Source organism: Populus trichocarpa, chromosome 9 (assembly GCF_000002775.5).
Source record: "Populus trichocarpa isolate Nisqually-1 chromosome 9, P.trichocarpa_v4.1, whole genome shotgun sequence".
Lineage (NCBI taxonomy): Eukaryota > Viridiplantae > Streptophyta > Magnoliopsida > Malpighiales > Salicaceae > Populus > Populus trichocarpa.
In genome coordinates this window covers 10,278,801-10,300,407 of record NC_037293.2, presented here as the reverse complement: position 1 = coordinate 10,300,407, position 21,607 = coordinate 10,278,801, and the positions used below count along the sequence as shown (strand labels likewise).

The window sequence follows — 21,607 nt, the reverse complement described above, 5'->3', positions numbered from 1 at the left end:
TTAGCCAGGCCCATTTTGTGGGAACACTTGTGGGAGGAGTGCGCTGAAGTGGGCTTTTGGGGTGTCTATAAATTGGTAGCCTGCCCAGCCACTCGGCCCAGCCTAGAAGTGAACGGGCAAGATTAAATTCTTTTAAGCCTTGCAGTTGATTAAAGGTAAATTCCAACAGGAAAAATGAAAAATTACATGCGTAATAAAAGAAATAAAAATAGTAATAGCCCCGAAAACGTTCGAGTCTAATTAATTCGATGCAATTAAAGTCTTAGTCTAACCCTTCTTTTTTTTTAATCATCTTTAAAACCCGAGCAACCCAGCAGATTAATCTAATAAATATTGGGTTTTATAAAAAATATATATATATAAAATTGATCAATGTAAGATTGTCAAAATTTATTAACATTGAAAAAAAAAATATTTTAATATTGTTTTTACAAAATAAAATGATTGGCGTAGGTTAATATATGCAACCTATAACTGCTACTCCAACCTCACTTTAAATGATTTATCTTATTGATAGAATCCCATTAGTTGGATTCAATGATTACCCCTTCTCCTTTGCGCTCGAGTGTAGCTCTGCTCTGAAGTAGCCTGCCCCTCCATTTAGTTAGCCCAACTAGAAAATGCCCATGACCATGATTAAACCTTCAAGGGCACTCCAAACGTTTTAACTGCGAAAGGTAGACGATGAACTGTTCGTATAATTTCCAGAATGACTCTTAAAAAGAAAAAGATTTACGAGAAACAAGATATGATATGCGAGAGAAATATTTACAATCTTATAGCCCTACAAAAATCTCCAAGTCCAATCAAATTGATGGCCCCCAGTTACCATCTAGTCACGGAATCTCCTCCTGTGCATGAAAGCAAGGTGACGGGATCATGATCATCCCCGGAATTCATTCTTAAGCTTACGGCTACAAGGAAAAGGAATTTCTTCCTGGAGTCTATCATTTTTATGCTGGTAAGGGTTTGTTTGGCAGTGTGGTTGCGGTTACTTTTCAAATAGCTTTTCGTGCCAAAATGCATGCCAATGATGTTTTTTTATTTTTTAAAAATCATTTTTGACATCAGCACATCAAAATGATTTGAAAACACTAAAAACATATTAATTTGAAGTTAATAAAAAAATAAAAAATTTTCAAATTTTATCAAAAGCGTTTTTGAAACGCAGAAACAAACATGCCCTACTTGCCCTAAATCATCATCACCCCTGTGAGAATCTATTATCTTTTAGACAGATGGGAGTGGTATCGTTCAAGAGAAACCAGTTTTTCTAAATGTTGATTTTTAGGATTTAAATTAAAGAAATTAAACTGGGAAAGAATTCTTTTTGTTTAACCACTTAGATCAAACATCATGCTCTCGTGGAAGACATGGATGAAAATGGTGTCCCACATCGCAATAATGATAGCTCCCGTCCCAGGAGATACGGCCACCACCGTCAGCCTCAGAAGGAGGGCCAGTCTCCACATGTAGTTGCACCAATTGCTTACCTAGCACGAGCAAGTCAAGGTTGTCTTTGGAAATAAATATTATTGAAAGCGGTGATGACCCTTGACTTGTTCGTCCTTGGTCTTGTCACTGGGAGCATGGGTCTGAGTCAGCATGCCACTAAACAATTCATAGTTCACCCACTTGGCTAAGCAGCAAACGTCAAAATTTGAAAAGTTTAGGTGGTCTGAAATCTAACACCACCATGTTTTCCTGCCTAAATTGTCTACATCAATCCAATTTTTGTATAGTCTAAGGTAAATTGCTGAGTTGTTTTGAATATTCAAAGCCGATGACAAAAATGGGCATTTTACAGGCAAATACTATACAGTAAATAGACAGAAAATTCTGGGAATATTAAATCAAGAATAGGCAAATACTAAATATTACCCCTTCAACTGGCTATTCTAAAACCCTCTCTATTCATCAGCCCTAAACAAAAAGTAAAAAACAAAAACAAAACTAAAAGAAACACTAAAAAAAGTACCAGGGATAAGACTAGAGATAGGAGAACATCCTAGAAACCAGGGTGGAACTGTCCTTCCGGTGACAAATTACAAGTCTGCAGCCCGCAAGCAGAAACGGACTTGCTGAAACCGGGTTTTCAGGTTAAAAAACCGGACTCCATCTAAACTGGGTTTGACTCTGGTTCAGATTAAGCCTACATGGCTACATCCTATCATTAACCTTCAAAAACTAGGAACCATCTGGTTCAACCTGGGCTCGGCTCCAGCAACTTCCTTCTTCCTTCTCATCTCTAACACTTTTCGATGGCTATTTGAGTGAACTTCACTCGAAAAGGTAGGGCTGCATGCCGGTCTGTATTCCGGAAAGAGCCGACCGGATTTATAACGAACCCCGCAAGCATTGCATAGAGTTTTGGCACCAAGGGGACCGGTTCGCCACTGTGGGGTCTTTTGGACCTGGCAATGACTGCACCGACGCTGAAATTGGGTTGAAGCCATTAACCCACTGGTATGAACCGCCGGTCTTTTCTTTGAAATTTTCATCGGTTGTTCACTCAACCACGATAACGAGTCAGCTGTCTGAACCGTGTTGGTTGCAACAAGACAAGGCATTGACGAGGTCGATGATGTTGAAGATGACGGTGTCTCTGATTGGTTCGACCCAGCCGACCAGGTCCGACCAGTGGGTCTGGACCTTTTGGTTCTCGCCTTGGAGGGAACCCGCGAAGGAAAAAGACAAGAAGTTTTTGCGAAAGTAGGTTTGGTTTCTGGTTCAAACCGGTTCTTTGCATGGCGTTTTGATGATCCTTTACAGGCAGGAACCAAAAGAGAGACATCAGACACGGAATCATCCACGAAGTGAGATACCCATTCAAGCTCTGCAATATCATCAGTCTGTCAAAAAAACAAAACATGGGTTTCATTAAAAACACAAAAAGTCATTAAAAAAGGGGGAAAATGGACAAAATTCAATCCTTTTAACTTACTGGTACAGCAAGTTCACTTGCGAGAAAAGAATCAGAGAAACTGCTGGAATTAGAGTTAAAATCATCATCAACACGGTCTTGAGAGGAAACAGAAATAGAGTCTTTCTCTTCTTCTTGTTCTTGTACATAACCATCATTGAATTCACCATTAGAGAAGTCCAGGAAACAATCAACTGAGAAATCTTGATCAAATGAAACAACACCAGGTGTGTTCAGAGCCAAGAAATCTTCACAAAAAGCTTGTTCGCTGGTTGTTTTTGTATCTAGTTCTCTAAGTAGACTTGACTTCAAGGCTCTTTCTTCCACGCGGAATTCCATTTTCTCTATGTTCAAAATTCAAGAACCAGAAAACTTTAAGCAAGATTCCCTGAATATACAGGCCTTTTGTTTATAAGAAAAAACAATTTCTTGTTTATGTGTTACAAATGGTTAAAGTACCTGATAAAGATGAAGGGAAAGAAGAAACTGAGGATAGATGCTGTTCCCTGGGCACTGAAATGAAGGCTTGTTACTGGGCGAAACTGGTGCGGAGTTAATGGCTTATCTTTAATCTGCCTCTTTCTCTCCTATATATCCCCCCCTCTCTCTCTTATTATTAGGAACTCCTTTTTCGAAAATTTAAATTTGTGCGTATAAAAGTTAATAATGGTGGGTTGTATTTGTGAGTGATATTTGGTCAATTTAGGCGAGGACTATTCTTGGGTCTTTAATGGTTGGCTTGTTCTTGGACCGAATCCCCAGTTTCCATGTAGATTTTTTAACCTTTACCCATCATGGCCTGGTCATACGAATCCGCCGAGGGCAGCCAAAAAACAAAAGAAAAGAAAAATTTTGAAAGCGCTTTCGTGGTTAGTTGACCAGGATACTTTGATTTTCTTTCTATCTCGATTCTCAGCTGGCCTTGATTGACGGTGAGAAAGATCCCGGAAGTCAATATTTTAAAATGGATTGATTTTAGTTAGTAACTTTTATTAATAAAATCATTGTTTTGAATTTTCAACATAATCTACCCGGTCCTAAGTACACCCAGACTAGTACTTAATTGCTGAGAAAAAGAGAGGTTCTATTTATCTTGTGACAGCTCCATTGAAGAGTTCACCGGGAAATGAACTCCGTAGAAGGTTGCGAAGAAAAACCCTGTAGGAGGATGAGAACACGAGAAATCACCTCATCTGAGGTGCTGTTATGAGAGACCACCTCAACAATTGTGATTATTTTTTTGAAAATTTTTATTATGGAGTAGGTATTTTATTAGTTATTTTTTTGAAAAATAATAATATTAAATTCATAATCCATCAAAAATAATAACAATATCCCTCCTTATATTTTTTTTCATGGATATATCTTTTTATTTGTTTAAAGTGACTCCAAAAAAATAACTAATATAATACCACTAATTAGGGAGTACATCTTTAATAAATTTGGTTTAAATTGAAATATTTTCAAATTTAAATAGGAGAGGTAATATAAAATTTATAATTCATAAAAAATAATAAAAATATCTTATATAAGATTTTTTTTCATAGTTGTATCTCTTTTTTGGTTTCAAATGATAAAAAACTAATATGAGGTCACTAATTACTAAATTTGGTTTAAATTGGAGTATTATCAAATTTAATAGGAGGGATAATATAAAATTTATAATTTATAAAAAACAATAAAAATATCTCATATAAGATTTTTTTCATAGTCATATTTTTTTTTTGTTTAAAATTACTAAAACAACTAATAATTACTTATTGAATACCATGAAATTACTTTCTCATGTAAAAATAAGATATAAGCTAGTTATTATAGCGGGTTTTACTTCTATACTATTAGAACAACAATATACCTGGAGTATTTAATAATTCGTCTTTAGTAAATTTGGTTTGAATATGAATATTTTTATATTTAAAATAGAAATATAAAAAGTTTTTAAAAATTCTATTAACTTTTAAAGTAAATGTAAATATCAAATATATCATCAAATTGTTAGAGATACTATTAATATTACATCCAAACTATTTTTTTAATTTATTTTAGTATAAGTTATTTTAATTTATCAAATAAAATTTTATATAGAATAATAAAAAATATAACCACATCGTTTTTATATAAAAACTATAACTCACATGAAAATACAAATAAAACAATCTTAAAAATGAATTCTTAAATAATATTACTAAAAAGATTAAAATGAAATTAATATAAAAAATTCTTAATAGTCACATTGAAACTACCTGGGGTTTGCCCTCCAGGAAATTACACAAGCTATGATCGAAATAAAGATACGGTAGCATACGGCGCCAAATATCATTCAAAAAACAAAGAAAAAACAGTAACGACTATCTACAAGAAACCACTATCACTTTGACTTTCTTGTGTACACACACTACCTTTCCAAAATTTAATTATTTATCAAATTAGCTTTAGTTAATTTTTAAAATATTTTTTATTTGAAAATATATTAAAATAATATATATTTTTAACATCAACACATAAAAATAATTTAAAATTAAAAAAATTAAAAATAATTTTTTAAACACAAAAACAAATACACGTAGACGTTAACCAAGCCACCATCACTGGTTTGATTTTTCATTTCCTCTTTTCTCTTAAAAAATCACTCTCAACTTGCTATTGAGAGAGCGGGTGGAACGAGAGTTCTTTTGTGAAACATTAAAGGGCTGCACGTGAGTCAAGTCAAGCCAATTGTAAGCGCGTTGCATCGTGGACTTAAAATAAATAAAAAATATTTTAAAAAATAATATATACAAGTGTGTATGTATATTTATACTATATTTTTACATGGTAAGTGGATTTGGTTTTTATATTATTTTTAAGGATTTAAATTAAAAAAAATGACAGTGAGATAAGTCGAGATATGGATAATTGAAGAGAAATTTGATTTCGTACCAAAGGTCTTTAAAGTAAAAATAAATAAATAAATATGATTCGATAAGAAAATAATATTCTATCTCCGTTGACGGCCTGTAACATGATCATGATTCTGGCAGCCGTTGCTGTTTGTAATAGCAACACGGACAGACCTTGCAAGATGCATTTCCCCTTTCTTTCTTCCTCCAATAATTGGGCCTGTTTCACGAATGTTGACTTTATTGTTAATAAATACATTTCCTGATCCTATTCCCAATGATTTTCTGAAAGATAAAAAGTATACTGATGCTAAAGTAATAGTAACAGAAATTAATATATTTCAAATAATTCATACTGAATTGATGTGATTTATAAATTTAATTGATATAATTTGTACTGGGGTCACGTATGCCGGATCCTAAAAGATCCGAGAGCTAGATCTGCAGACTCGCTCACCTAGGTTTATCACACATGATATGATAATTATGTTTTTATTTTATAAATCTATAATAAAAAATTAATTTATAAACTATCATAATCAACGAAATCAAAAAAATAACAGAACTTGATATTCCAAACAAGTTGTGTTACTCTAATTGAAGCCTTTTAAAATTTTAAAAGGTTGTGAGAACATCACATCCCTTAATATTTTTTTATTATTAATATAATTGTTAATAAATTTAAAAAATATATATTATTATTATTGAAAAAAAATATAGATTTAATTTAAATGGTAAAATTATTATTATTGTTGTTATTATTAAATTTTAAAAACCATATTATTACTATTGAAGTAAAACTATAAATTTAATTTGAAGGAATTAAAAACTGTAAAAATCTGGGTTAGACAATTTTATTTTTTTTATGTTTACTAGGTGTTATGAGTAAAACAAACGACAATTGCCAGAAATTAACCTTGTTTTTTCTAGGCACCACAATTGCCAGAACTTAGGCAAAACAAACAACTCGCGGTCTTATTTTTTTTTCAAAAACATTTAAGGCAGACAGCAATGCAAAGCGAAAAGGGAGCCATCCACGCGAGCCCTGATAAAATGGGTTAGGTGGGGTGGCCTGACTTTTTGAACCCAACAATATCTGATTTTTTTTTTGAAAATTTTTTTTTCTGTTTTTGTAATTAGAAAAATATAAAAATGATTTAAAACTTAGAATTTAACTGAGTTTTAATTACCTTATCCGATTGTATATGCAACATGTAATTCAAACTTGGAATTTCTTGAGTTTTCGAGCACGTACTTTAAAACAATGTCCATCTCTTGGTTTAAGTTTATTTTAATCTATCAATCACTTAACAAGCCTCGTCTAGATTAGTTGATTGTTACCATAACTTCAAGTTATGGGTGCCCTCACTTCTTTGTTCTGGAAAAGCATAGCACTTTTGCTACGTAAATGAAAGGAGAGCACTTGAAAGTGTAATACTAAAGCCTTGTTGATTATCTATTTTTATTTTTATTTTTATTTTTATTTTTATTTTATTTTATTTTATTTTATTTTGAGAATCTCTTTTAAAAAATAATTATTCTTTTGTTATGCATTTAGTTTTTAAAAAGGTTTTTTTATCTATCTATAACTTCTTCTTTTTTTTTTTTGTATAAACGAACTTTATTTTTTTAATATTTTGATTTGTATCTATCATTTAATTTTTTGAATTTAATTTTTAGTTATTGTTTATAATTTTTTTATTAATACATATAATTCTTGATTTATTTGATTAGATATATTCATGAACTTTTTTATTCTCACTTAGATTTTTCTTAACTATAAAAACATATAAAAAAAATCTACATATACAACTTTTTTATTTAAAAAAAAATCTAACCCACAATACACGAGTTTCTAATTAGATTCAGACCGGGTGCCCTGCGTGGTGGTATGGTTTGGGCTTTCCGTGTACGAGGATTAAAGAGCAATAACCCTACAGGGGAGGCGGAGCAACCAGGAGGAAGCATGCCTTTTTTAATTTTCAATTTTATTTTCTTATCGCACATGCATGCTTCTCCGAGTGCGCTTCGTCCATCTTCCAGCTGTCGCCTGAGGCAAAGGTGATCCAAGAGAAGTCAAATAACATCGTTGTTTGTCCCCCCCTAGTTTTGTAGTTTCGTGCTCCCACAAGCAAAATCCAGCCGACCATTGACACAATAAAGACTATCAAACAGTGGGAATCCGCTTACAACTATACTCTATAATATATATATATATATATATATATATATATATATATATATATATATATATATATATATATAAACAAAACGACAGTTCCCGTTTAGCTGCATTAACGGTGCAATCATATGCATAGTACATGCAATTTTATTCTCTATTTCCAGCCTTTTCTCCGAACATTGAATTCTATCGCCATTTACATCTTAGCCTGTCACTATACTTTGGATCATTAAACTTACAACAATGAGGCCGGAGCTGTTTTTAAAAGTGATTCTTGACTTAAAAAATATATAAAATTGATACTTTTTACATTGTTTTCACACCCTCGATTTCAAAACTATAAAATGGCATAAGAAAATTAAATTTAATGTTTTCCAACTGAAAAAACGTGTAGAAAATTAGTTCTAATCAATCACGGGCAAGTGGGCAGGTGGGCATGGCTGTACTTGAAATTAAAAAAAATCCCAATTCGCAACTGGAAGAACTCTCTCAGCCCTAGTCAACTCTTTGTCTATCTATATTAGAATTAAAAATTCGGATTCATTAAACATCTAAGTAGTTGCTAGTACTAAAAGAATGGAATTTAAAAGGTTTGTTTTTCTTGTATTTTAAGTTTAAGTGATGTGATTACTAATATGATGACTGCTAAAAACTTATATGGTCGTTAATTTCAGAGCTCGTGACATTAATTAAGACACGCAAGCTGGTCTGGATATCCACGTTAATAATAATAATAAAAAATCGGATTCATTTGGCAACAAATTATGGTCTTATTCAGTTTAATCATATAGGTTCCAATAAATTTTGTCTGCGAATGCTTTTGCAACAAGGGAAATTAATAGTGAGTTGGGTCATTCCGAAAACTCTTTACAACTTTATTGGTGAAAGAAAATCGATTAAAAACAAAATAAATCTAATAAGATTTGATAGCATTCTTCACACGATGATTCATTGATGTAGTGATAAATAGTAGTGTGGAAAATGTCAAACAATTTCACGAGAGCTAACCACTTCGATTGGATACCAGTCAAATAATCCAAAAAGAAAAAGAAAAATCTTGCTTCAATTCGTGTGGTGCAATTCACTTCAAAACAGAGAGCACAGAATGTTTTGTAGACTTGGCAGCAGATTTTTGTCCTTAAAACAGGCCCCTTCCAAGAGAATATCTAAAAATTTGGCCACAGTGTCTCTTCTGGTGACGAGTCATCATCAAACTCACAAGACAGTTTTGTTATTGAAAATAATTTAACATGAGCGCAATAAATTCAAAGGGCTTAAGGGTCATTTTCCATGAGGCCTCCGCTCGTGAACAATTGAACATGTCCTCACTTTTATTTTTCCAAATATCCGCAGTTAAGGTTCTATAGACACTTGACAGAACTAACAAGTGAACAAATACACACGCCAGCTTGATTAGACAGGGTTGCTCACCTACTTAATTACAATCACGTCCTTCTCAATTTTTCTCCCATTCAGTGTTCAAAGTGAACTCACTTGCCTGGAAATTTTTATTCTTATTATTATACTCTAGACTAAAAGACTTGGCATTTTTCTAGGGTGAATCTCATATGTCCTTTTAATTTAATGAAATTAAAAGATTTGTGATCAGGGCAGACTTGATTGCAGCAGGACTCCATGTTGGATGTGTAGCTTTAAGTAGAGCAACAATACCGGATGAATGGGGGCAAGACATGGATGTTCCTGATTCGATTTTGAAGTCCAAGGGCAATATTTCATTGTCAATTATGGCAGGTGAAGCTGCAGGGGACCATGAGGCCAAGATGTTAACCCCAGGAGCAGCAATGTCAGGCTACAAAAGACGGTGGAATATGTTAATCACAAGAACCTCAAAAACGATAACTTCCTCGAGAAAAGGTTGATTACCTTCAATACAGTTGGTGAGAAGGAACTGGGCCCTCTAGAGGAGAAAAATGCGATTTCTGGGGATATCTGTTGTCCAATAACTGTTTTTGTGAAGCTAAACTTTACTACAGGATTTCTGTTCAATAAAACGACTTCATTAAGTAGTGACAACTTTGACAATCTCAGAGCAAGTGGTGCAACTTCTTCTTGTATTTAGGGAGAAGCTTAGCAGCTACGGTTTTTACAAGTACTTCAAAGACGCACCAGTACACCATTCCATTGCTCACAGACACGCACACACAGGGACATACAGCTCATGCAAATGATGCAACAGGCCAGGAACTCACTGAATGCAGTGAGTAGAGTTTACCTGCTTGCCTCCATGTATGTCAGTGGATATGTTTCTATTGCGAAGTCCACTTGGATAGAGGGAATGTCCAAGGACAGAGTAACACCCTGACATCTAATACAGTTCTTCTAGCTATGATGCTTGACCTCTGTGACTGGGACTCGAAACACAGAATTACTTTTCCTCTTGCTAAAGTAGCATTCAGGCTTCCTGAATCACAACTTCTGTTAAATGTAAAACCTATTAGAATGCTGCAACCTATTAGAAGCTTCCTTTTCTCAGCATATTTGGGATTTTTATGTGCCAATAATTAAAGGAAATTATACCTTGCACTATCTTCATATGAATTATCAGCTACACTGTCTTCTCCATAAACAATAGGGTGAAAAGTGTCTACATTCTTCCCTGTAAACAAAGCCTGGCCCTGTTTTGGGAAAATAAAACCTCTAAGACAACGTTATACATATCATTCAACAGTTCCTAATCCGTATTCACCTTGCCTTTGAGGCTGGAATCAATTACCGAATCATTCATTTAGTTCGAATATTTATTTTCACTTGATAAAAATATCAATTCTAATTAATAAAAAAAATCTTTAAAAAGGCAGCTAAATATTACGAATTTTTGCGTCTGTTTTCATTATTTGATCTACTGTATACTTGCAACTACATTTTGTGCTTTTATTGAAGAAGATTATGCCAATTGCCTTAGCACAAGTTCTCTAGGTTGCAAAGAAATTCAGGAAGAGTACCAATGTGGTTTGATTGTTCCACAGGTAATTATAGTAAACGCTCGATCGATGGTGCTTGCTGCAACTGTAACAACCCATGGAGCTGTATTTATTAACTGTATGGGGATATGGACCGGAATTCCCCGCAGAGCATATTACAGAAATTCCTTTAGCTACAGCATGAAAGGAACCAATAGCTGCTGCTTCCTCAACGTAGGTAGCAAGTGGAGGTGGTGACCCAAGAGATACTGATAGCACATCCACACCATCAAAGATTGCATCATCAAATGCAGCAAGAAGATCTGCCTCAGCGCAGCCACCAGTATCCCAGAAAACTTCGTAGACAGCCAGCCAAGCTAACGGGGCACCCCCTCTTGCCAATCCTTGAGCTAGTCCCATAAAACTTGCATTTTCCACCAGGCCACCAGTTGCAGTAGATGATGTGTGGGTGCCATGCCCCCCAGCATCTCGGGGAGATAAGAACTCAACCCCATCACTTACATTTAGCTTTCCAAATTCAGCTTCATAACCTTTAATATACCAGCGAGCACCAATGATCTTCCGGCACAAAGTATTCAAGCAGTGAGCATCAATTTAATTTCTGCTGCAACGTCGTTAAAGTACAGTTCATAAACAGAAGCAAAGGAACTTGAAAACTCATTTCTTAAGTAGTGATCTGCATTGCAGCAATTTTGAAAATTTTTGAATTTTTTATAGCCTCAAATTAAGTTTTTTTTTTTTTTTTGAATTGTTTTAACGTATTAATATTAAAATTAAAATTTTAAAAATAAAAAATATTATTTTAATATATTATAAAAAATATTTTAAAAAACAACCTTAAAAATACTTTACTCTCAAACAGTCACTTAAAGTATAATCCTCTTCGGTTTGAGTCAACCATCTCCTCGAAGCAGAGCCATCATGTAATTATTATGACCAGAATTTAACATCACTCAAGAATAGCTACTTACTATTCACATATCTAAAAATCTCAAATCTGTTTAAAAGTACAGTGAATCCTGTATAGAACGAAAATATGAGCTCTAACCTATTGCAATGCATGCGATTAAATCCCTCTCCTTCCTGGCATGTCCCTCTCCAACGAGATGGCACCTCTGACATCTCTGAAGCTTTCTGACTCTGGCCATATACCTATGCAACAAGAAAGTAAACCATCTAGGTGGTGGCCCAGTGATAAGAGCTTGGGACCAAGAGGTTTGCTCCCTCTGTGGTCTCAGGTTCGAGCCCTGTGGTTGCTCATATGATGGCCACTGGAGGCTTACATGGTCGTTAACTTCAGGGCCTGTGGGATTAGTCGAGGTGCGCGCAAGCTGACCCGGACACCCACGTTAAACTAAAAAAAAAAAAAAAAAAAGAAAGTAAGACAAAAAATTATGTAAATTGTCTAAACCAACAATGATGCCTGCGTCTTGCCACTGACCTGTGTCCATGACACCAATGATGGAACCAACACCAGAATGTCCCTTTGAAAGAGTTCCACCCACAACTTGAGGCTTGATGTGTAGAAAATCCCAGCTCCTAGTTGTGTGAGAACTAAGAATTCTGTTTCGAACAACACCAACAACTCCAGGGAAATCTGTGTTGGTGCATCAACAAAGAGAGAATTAATTGCAGGGACTTGTTAGAAGTAAAAAATTAGACTAGGAAAATGGATTTCAAAGTTCACCAACATTGTAACACCTGCAATAAGCTTGGCTTGGGACTTGGTTAACACTGTAGCAAATCCTGAAAATCCATGCTTGTAGCTTTATAGAATTGATTCCTTTGCAGCTTATTTTCTGTCAAAATCCATACCACAAGGTACTAATTTCTCTTTACTGCCAATTCAAATCTCACAAATAATGCATTCAAAGCTAAAAACGGTGAAACACATTTTGTGCATCTGAAATCTGAAATTTCATAAAGCAAAATCATTCAATACTCCTATGACCATACCAAGAAAGATAAAAATTGAACATATTTAAGGTAACATTAATAGATTAAAAATGGAAATAAAGATTATAAAGTCTCAGAAATAAAACCTTCCAACAATATCAAAAGGAGCTCATGGTGTGACTCTTGAACCAGCTCAGGCTCGTCATGTATCTTGTCTCCCATATACACAATGTAAACCTGTTAAGACCAAAAAGATCAGACGCAAACAAATCCATGAAACAAACAAGAGCTGAACTCAAGTAGAGAAACTCACATTGCTTTTAGCAAGAATCACGAGGGGCAAAGTGTTCAGCAGAAAAGCAAGAAGAAGAACAAGCAAAATGCCAGGACTCCATAAAGAAGCAATTGGACAACTAAAACATAAAACCCCAAGAGGTAAAACAGTGCAATTTATATGTAAAGATCATGGGATTATGCCATTTGATTGAGTGTGCGCGGGACCCCACAGTAAATGTTACACACCTCTGCTTCACTACAAGACTACTAGCATTATTGGCTGTGTGCGCGTTTTCTGTTTGGTGTTAACTGTGCTATAATGTTGAAGTCTGGTAAGATGGGGATTTATCTGTCTGAATGTCTTCTCGTGGAGCAAGCATATGGGGAGACAGAGAGGTGGGTTTGACTCGTTTCTGAGAGTAGCAAAGGGACAATGCAAGCCGAAGAGTACACTTCTCACGGCATATACTCGTTTTTTGGTGGTTTTGGTGATGCTTTTCGTATGGAGAGTGTAGGAGCATACAAGGGATAGTAATTTGGAGTTTTTTCTTTCTTTCGTTGGAGAAAAAAATTCAACCGAATAATGTTTTTTTAAAAACTGAATCTAGTAACTAAACCAAACCTTAAACTAAATAATGTTTATTTTTAAATATATTAAAATAATATATTTTTAATATTTTAAAATTTATTTTTAATATTAACATGTTTTAAAAATATTAAAACAATTAATTAAAATAAAAACAAATCAAATTTTTTTATGAACACGGTTTAACCGCATTGGCGTGTACAATCTGATCAAGTTGTGCAGAACGCAATTCATTAAGAAAGAAGAAAAAAGGGGGAGATTTTCATTTCTATTAGCATGGACTTGTTATCTATCCGCAGAGCAATTTCAAGAAACTGTCCTTTCGGCTGTCTAACAATTACAGCCCAAAACAATTGTCCCTTGTGGTAGTAAAATACCCATTATAAAATTGGGCTTTGTGATGTTTGATAGCCACGACAGTACAACACCGTTTACTGTGGATTTTTGGAAATGTAGTAGTAATTATTTTTATTTAAAATATAATAAAATAATATTTTTTTAATTTTTAAAAATTATTTTAAACAATTTGAAAACATTTTAAAAAATAATTTGAAATAAAAAAATAAAATGAATTTTTTTTTCAAAAATACTTTTAAAAAATAAAAACAAACAAATATAATACTCTGCAGAACGAGAGAGATACCGAGGGTAAATAATTAATTAAATTAAAAGAGTATCACGTGGCCTCCACGAAGCACACTTGAAGCTATTCTGAAGTTAAAGGATAATTTCGTCCACCAACAAATAATGGCTGTGCGAATAGACATCAGAGTGTGGGAATAGCACTTTTCAATTTGGTTTCGCCACCAGATATTATGGCTGAGATTGTATTGTGTATGTATGTATATATAATCGAACCTCCTATGTTGCATATGTTCAGTCCGGAAGTACACAATTTTTTATGCACCAAATTTAATTACCTTAACGTTGCTCCTCCCATGAAATGCACTTATCTACACACACACACGTGTGTGTGAGAGACTAATATTGCTTTTCATTTTGAAATATTCGACTGTTTTGTTTAGTTCTTTTATTGTAGAAATATTTACCTGTCGAGTCCACTCCATGGTTAATATTATTCAAAAAAATTAATCTGGGACATCGAGTACATCCTTATATTATTCACGTGACGTGACTAACAACAACTCATGCTATCAAACCCGATTTCATCAATTAAGTTATAGTTAGCCAGTTTGAAACAAAACATCAGTACGATAATGTTGTAAAATCTAGACCGGTCTGGTGAATTAATCCAACGCATGTTCTATTTCAAGTTGGAAAAAAAATATAAAAAAAACCTGGGTGTTCCTGTGAAAAATCTAAATTAATCCAGTGAAATTTGATCAAATCTTAACCAATTAACTTGTTGATTATTTTTTTTTAATTTTTTTACAAGAAAATATTGTTTTTTCACCTATTTGTTTTAAAAAAATCAAAAATTAACCCAATTCAACTTAGAATAAACTTTTTAACTCGTAGCCCGAACCTTGTCCTGAGTCCAACTCGGATTGGGTTTTATAACCTTGTATTAGGCAAGAACAAAACAATAAAAGGAACAAATCTCACCTAGAGGAAAATATAGGAGGACTTAGCGAAGGGGAAATTAGGTCCACTCGACCTTGGTTTTCTTCTCGTGCACAAGTGAGAGAGAGGGAAATATCAACAATTGCTTTGAATAGTAGGTTGGAAAAGACAAGCAAGAAAGGATGTCGCGGTCTACAGGAATTATGTAAGCATGGAAGTATGCTGTAAGCGAACCTTGAACTTTATCATAATGAAAAATCATGACAATTCTTGCTATAAAAAAGATCTGCAAAAACCAACTATCAGCCACATCTCCATCACCACAAATGATGTCTACATTGAGAAGTGCACTTATAGATTATAAGGATTCTCAGATTCTGTGCCCGTTTACTCAGTTTCCACTTGTTATACTATTTTGCCCACTCCTATTCACCAAAAGAAGATATTAAAAACCAAAAAAAAAAAAAAAACAAGGGGTTTTACTGTATTAAAATATTATTTTTTAAAATTAATTTATAAATCTAAAAACATCAAAAAAAATTAAATTAATTTTTTAAAAATAAAAAATAACCGACACTGAAAATAAGAACATTGATGAGTAGTACACATGCCAGGTTGCCGACATTTAATTGATTCCATGCAAACAAACTTCCTTCGGACGATTAAGAAAAGGTGTGTTGCCAGCTTTGTCGACAATCAATCGCATCAAATCCATGATATATTGACAATATTCTTTCATGCGAAGTTCATAATAAATACCATAAATTTATATATATCTCGGCTGATGGGTTTTTCTAAAATATGCCAAGAAAGTATGGAAACTTTAAAATTCTCTCGTAACAGTGTTTATCCATGATGAATTACCGATCCTCGTTTACATAATCAATTGAGCTCATAGAGAAAGACCGCCCAATAAGAACACTTCTCTTTTATTAGTTGCATAGCAATCTAATAAACTCGAGTAATTGGGATTTGAAATTGCTTCACTACAAAAATTATTAGATATATAATTGTCACATTCGAATTCTCTCTTACTTTTTGGAAAAGCAAAGATTTCCATGTATATATTCATCTGGATTAAGATGGTCGACATGACTGTGGTAGTTATTATTTTTTAAAATATTTTTTTTATTTAAAATATATTGAAATATTTTTATTTTAAAAAATTATTATTAACATAGCATATAAAAAAATACTAAAAAAAATTAAAATTAAAAAATTTACAAAGACCTACCAAAACTCTAATGGTCAACGCCGGTCGGAAAGATACCCTACAGACTACAGAAGTAGCAGTGCATATACAATGAATTAATGTTTGAGAATGTGATTGTTTTTTAAAGTATTTTTTATTCAAAAATATATTAAGATAATACCCAACCAGACACATGATGCATTCAAAAACTTGGGTTATTAGTTAAAAAATTGACCTGAGTTAATATAATATTGTTTTAAAATTATTAAAACAATTAAAAATACATTGTTTTAATTTTTTAAAAAATAAATTTAGGTCTCGTGATCAAAATATAGATTGACTTGCACGATTAACTCTATTTGACAATATCAACTACAATATAGTCTGATGTAAAACTCGATTTAGTTCAAGTTCAAGTTGATGAGATATAAATTGACTTACTAAGCGAACCAGATTTAATGAGCAACATTTTTTATACGTAACGTAGTGTAATTGCAGGGAGACAAATACTTTTAATTTGCGTCACCCCCTAACCTCTCTCCGGGCTGGTCTGAAATAGCAACCTTTTCAATCACTTGCTAACAGCATCTTTGAGTTAGTTAAAGACAGGTTATTCATCTTCTTACGAGTTAGTTACTGTATATATCACTCTTTCACGGCGTAACAGGATTTGAACTCCCTACGCAGCACGTGCTCCTATCAACATAGGTTTACATAGACAAATACCTATTTTTTAAGGAGTAGGATAGTTCATTAGATTTATTTCTACCCTCTACTCTCTTTTTTTTTTTCATTTTATTATGTAGGGATTTTTGAACAAGATTTTACATATTGAGATTAAATCTATTTTTTTAATTCAATAAAAAATAAAATATTTATATCAATTCATTAAAATTCTACTTATCATAATTTTACACGGATTTAAATTTTAATATTTTTTATTCGATTAAAGAAAATATATATTTGGTATTGTGAATCATAATATTTTTTTAAAAGAATATATTAAAATATTTTTTCATTTTTAATATGAATATTTTATAATTAAAAAAATATTAAAAAATTAATTTAATATTTTTTCAAACAAACATATTAACATGCATCTCAATAAAAGGGGGCTCAGGAATGGTAAAATGAGAACGGGCGCAGGCATAGCATCATAATTTTGGGTGTTTTGAAATGACACAAATGTCTGCCGTTGGAAGCTCCAAAGGAGGCTGGCTACCAAAGTGGCCAATAACAACAACGACGACAACCCCCACCCTTCTTTCTTTTCAAAAACCTCTCTCCCTCTTTTAAAACCGCGTTTGGTTTCACCTCTTCAAAACCGATTAAAATTCTTAAATCCCTCTTCATTGAATGGAAGCGATACGAAAACAAGCCACGAAACTTAGGGAACAGGTCGCTAAGCAACAACAGGTATCCCTCTAAATCAAACCCTGAAATTCTAGATCCAAGTTTAAAATTCCATTTTTTTTCAGCTCAATATCAATTTATTTATTTATCTAGACTTCGATTTATCATTTCTTATTGTTTTTTTGGTAAACATGTTGTCTATGGGATTAGGAACGAGAAAGATCGTGTCAAATCTTTTGCGAATTTGATTGATTTGGTTAAATCCGTGTAGTGTTATCATGCACCGGAGCTGGAAATTGCAGTCTTGGATTATTATCTGAAGTCTTTTCGTGGGTTTTTGAGAATGTCCAATGTAATGTAGGTGTTAGTAAAAATGAAAGCTTCCAGGGAAGATTGTTTGCGTTAATTGATTTCTTGCTTCATGAGGATTTTGCTAAGGTTTAGGATTTTAATTTTATAAGTTTAAAGGAGTTTGATTTGGTGGAGTGAAAATGAAGAGAGAATAAAGTGATTGTTTTTATGCATGGAAGGTGAAATTACTTCAAATTTACAGTGTACGATTCAGTAAGGAAATGTTTTACGCCACTTCCAATGGTGCTTGTGATCTAGTTCTTTCGATCGAAATGCTTGTTTTACTGTGTAACACTGTAATTTGATACTAACCCATCAAGTTGAAGCTCCATTTCATTTACCCTTTTGATTTTGATTTGAGATTTTTTTTCTTTGTGGGTCTTTCAATAAGATTCATGCATGTAACGGACCTTTTTTATTGCAATGCAAGTTTCAATTTCTACGTGCTTTGGTATGGGAACATCAATCTGAAGCTCCACTGGGTTTTATACATTTGATGGTGTTTCCTCAGCTTGACATAATTAGGGTGCATGTCTGGCTTCACGGAGCACTGCATTTTATTTTCTCCACGTTGTAGTAGTTTGCTCCTCAAAACCAGTGTTCTGATTATGCTGGGTGTTATTTCAGGCTGTTCTCAAGCAGTTTGGGGGTGGTGGATATGGAGGTTCAGACACACTTGTTACTGATGAAGCAGAACTCCATCAGCACCAGAAACTTGAGAGGCTTTACATATCAACACGTGCTGGCAAGGTTATCCAGTCCTCCTATGGCATATTGTTCTCCCTTTCTTTTAGTCGTTGACTTATTAATGTCAAATGTTTTTTTTCAGCATTTTCAAAGGGATATTGTTCGTGGTGTAGAAGGATATATTGTCACAGGATCCAAACAAGTTGAAATAGGTGGGATGGTGGGAATCTTGATGTTATTCCTGTACTATCATATATATTGAATTCCAAGAAGGTAATGTGGTCTTTTATATAAATTCATTGTGTTCTACAGGAACAAAGTTTTCAGAAGATAGCAGGAAATATGGTGCCGAAAATACATGTACTAGTGGTAATACATTGTCAAAGGCCGCAGTGAATTATGGTCGTGCCCGTGCTCAGATGGAGAAGGAACGTGGGAATCTGCTGAAAGCTCTTGGTACACAGGTTTGACTATAACACAAATTTCCATATTCCTGCATCTTTCATCACTACAAATGTGCTGATTTAAATATTATTAATGAGCTTATGTATGTCTCATTTTCCTGTGCTGATTCCACTGTGCTCCATTGTCTTGCAAAGCTGCAAGTGGTTTTTATTAGTTTGCATACTGGACTTTTAGTAAATCATACGAACAAGTGTCAAGAAAGCATTAATTGGGTAAACATTATGCCTGAGATCCAGAACACAAGAATTATGAAACATTAAAACTGGTCTCAAATACTTATAATTTAGTGGAAGAACTGAGGTGTCTCAAGACTGTTTTTTTACTCCATGGTTTAATATTTTCTTCATCATCATCATTGTTATTCATAGAGCATTTTATCATGCTCTTGGTATGGCATTGACTGTTTTTTATTATTAGGTAGCTGAGCCATTAAGAGCTATGGTAATGGGAGCTCCATTGGAAGATGCGCGGCATCTTGCTCAACGTTATGACAGGATGCGACAAGAAGCAGAAGCTCAGGTATATACTGAAATATCGCTCTCTTTACCAAGTTTTTGAAATGTATGATTCAATGGGCATCTTTTTTTGAATTGCTCCTGAGATTTACTTGCTAGATTTGGTGTTCCTTTTACTTGCATGATGCTTATTCAACTTCCTTTGACTTTTGTGTTCCCTAGAGAATTATCAATTGTTCTTATTTTTCTGATCTAAATATCAATGATCATGAATCAATTGAAGTGCAGTTCACAGCATAATTATCATGGTGTATGGGCTATTCTTTCTCCAAAGTTGTTTAGTTACCCTTCATTTGAACCTAGACAGGCTATTGAAGTTTCCAAGCGGCAGGCAAAAGTGAGAGAAATGCCAGGCAGTCCTGAACTTGCAATGAAGTTAGAATCTGCAGAAACAAAGCTGCAAGATCTGAAGTCAAACATGTCAATATTGGGGAAGGAAGCGGCTGCAGCAATGGCTGCTGTTGAAGCCCAACAACAGAGGTTAACTCTTCAGAGACTTATTGCTATGGTAATGTGAATGATCCCTTATTTCTGCTATGGATTCAACCAAGTCATGAATTATGTGTTGGGAAGAGATCAGATTTAAAGTTTATCCTTCTCTGATTCATGTTCTAATTTGAAGGTTGAAGCTGAACGTGCTTATCACCAGAGAGTCCTTCAGATACTAGATCAGCTTGAAGGAGAGGTATTTGAAGTCCTTTTACCAGGCCTGAATGGTCCTAATTTTTTGTATTTGCCTTTATTTGGATCATAATCCACATTTGTTGCTATTAATAGATGACATCAGAACGACAACGAATTGAAGCGCCTCCCACCCCAAGTGCAGAGAACAGCATGCCTCCACCTCCATCATATGAAGAAGTGAACGGCATGTATGCTTCCCAAGCACATAACGGAACAACGGACAGCATCAGTTACTTTTTAGGGGAGGTTAGTAATTGAATTTATCATGCTGTTAAAGTTACCTTAAATTCTTACAAAATAGGACCTTGATGTTGCTTGCATGTTTTTATTTATTGTCTGCCATTTATTTGCTTTTTATTGCAGGTCATGCATTCATATCAAGGACAATCTGATGTGGAGCTGACTTTGTCAATTGGTGACTATGTTGTTGTTCGAAAGGTTTAGAGCTTTCTGAAACTACTTTTTTTTAAAAAAAATTATGTACTGTTCAGATATTTTATTTTATTTCAACTAAAATCCATGCAAGGTTTAATATTCTGCCATGCATTCTCGACAGGTGACAAACAATGGCTGGGCTGAAGGGGAATGCAAAGGTAAAGCAGGCTGGTTCCCATATGGGTACATTGAAAGAAGGGATCGTGTCCTTGCCAGCAAAATAGCTGAAGTGTTTTAGAGTTTTCTTCTGGGCTGATGATTTTGTATTGAGTGTATGTTTTACACTCTGCATGTTCTCAAATGCGGAGAATGATTGTTGTGGATCGATGATCAAGGGGGGGAAAATTGTTGCAAATCGGAGGCCGTGGCTTTCCTTGTGATATACATCCTGATTTTACCTCGTGATCATATTGATATATAAATGCCTTGTTTATTATTTTTTATTATTCTGTGCAACGAATAGCATTAAGATTTTGACCCGAGTTATTGATATTCTGTATGACCGCGAAGAGCTCCTTTTTCTCCATTTGTATATCACTTATAAGTAGCTTTTCAAAAACCACGTGCCTGTTTAGGAATCAACATTTTAGCTATGGCCATAGCTTTTCAAGTGTTTAATAATACTTTAAAAACTAATATCATAACTATTTTCATGTGATTTTTTTAAAACCTTTAATCTGTAGCTTTCAAAAGCCATAGCTACAGTTAAAAGCCATA

General features: G+C 33.9%; 2 protein-coding genes and 1 pseudogene across 2 annotated transcripts; 1 reads left to right on the top strand and 2 right to left on the bottom strand.

Annotated features, from left to right (window-relative positions):
- Nucleotides 1–1,784: 1,784 nt before the first annotated feature.
- LOC7494302 (GATA transcription factor 5) lies at nt 1,785–3,631 on the bottom strand. Its single transcript, XM_002313727.4, has 3 exons — nt 3,383–3,631; nt 2,945–3,267; nt 1,785–2,852 (listed from the first exon to the last, which is right to left on the bottom strand). The coding sequence occupies exons 2-3, from the start codon at nt 3,260–3,262 to the stop codon at nt 2,181–2,183; spliced, it is 990 nt and encodes a 329-aa protein (XP_002313763.2). The 5' UTR covers nt 3,263–3,267; nt 3,383–3,631; the 3' UTR covers nt 1,785–2,180.
- A 5,929-nt stretch (nt 3,632–9,560) lies between these two features.
- Nucleotides 9,561–13,279, bottom strand: LOC18102151 (subtilisin-like protease SBT3.9; annotated as a pseudogene).
- A 4,272-nt stretch (nt 13,280–17,551) lies between these two features.
- On the top strand, nt 17,552–21,333 carry LOC7463998 (SH3 domain-containing protein 2). Its single transcript, XM_002312979.4, has 10 exons — nt 17,552–17,816; nt 18,732–18,854; nt 18,934–19,003; nt 19,104–19,255; nt 19,674–19,775; nt 20,079–20,279; nt 20,394–20,456; nt 20,549–20,701; nt 20,819–20,893; nt 21,012–21,333. Exons 1-10 carry the CDS (start codon nt 17,757–17,759, stop codon nt 21,126–21,128), a joined length of 1,116 nt encoding a protein of 371 aa, XP_002313015.1. The 5' UTR covers nt 17,552–17,756; the 3' UTR covers nt 21,129–21,333.
- The last annotated feature ends 274 nt before the right edge of the window (nt 21,334–21,607 follow it).

What these genes read in the sequence shown, in the direction of transcription:
- LOC7494302 (XM_002313727.4), bottom strand. Translation starts at nt 3,262, where the DNA reads ATGGAATTCCGCGTGGAAGAAAGAGCCTTGAAGTCAAGTCTACTTAGA. An exon ending in CAAGTGAACTTGCTGTACCA is followed by an intron (nt 2,853 to 2,944) that starts GTAAGTTAAAAG and finishes TTTTTTTGACAG; the next exon opens with ACTGATGATATTGCAGAGCT.
- LOC7463998 (XM_002312979.4), top strand. Translation starts at nt 17,757, where the DNA reads ATGGAAGCGATACGAAAACAAGCCACGAAACTTAGGGAACAGGTCGCT. An exon ending in AGGTCGCTAAGCAACAACAG is followed by an intron (nt 17,817 to 18,731) that starts GTATCCCTCTAA and finishes GTGTTATTTCAG; the next exon opens with GCTGTTCTCAAGCAGTTTGG. An exon ending in TAGATCAGCTTGAAGGAGAG is followed by an intron (nt 20,457 to 20,548) that starts GTATTTGAAGTC and finishes TGCTATTAATAG; the next exon opens with ATGACATCAGAACGACAACG.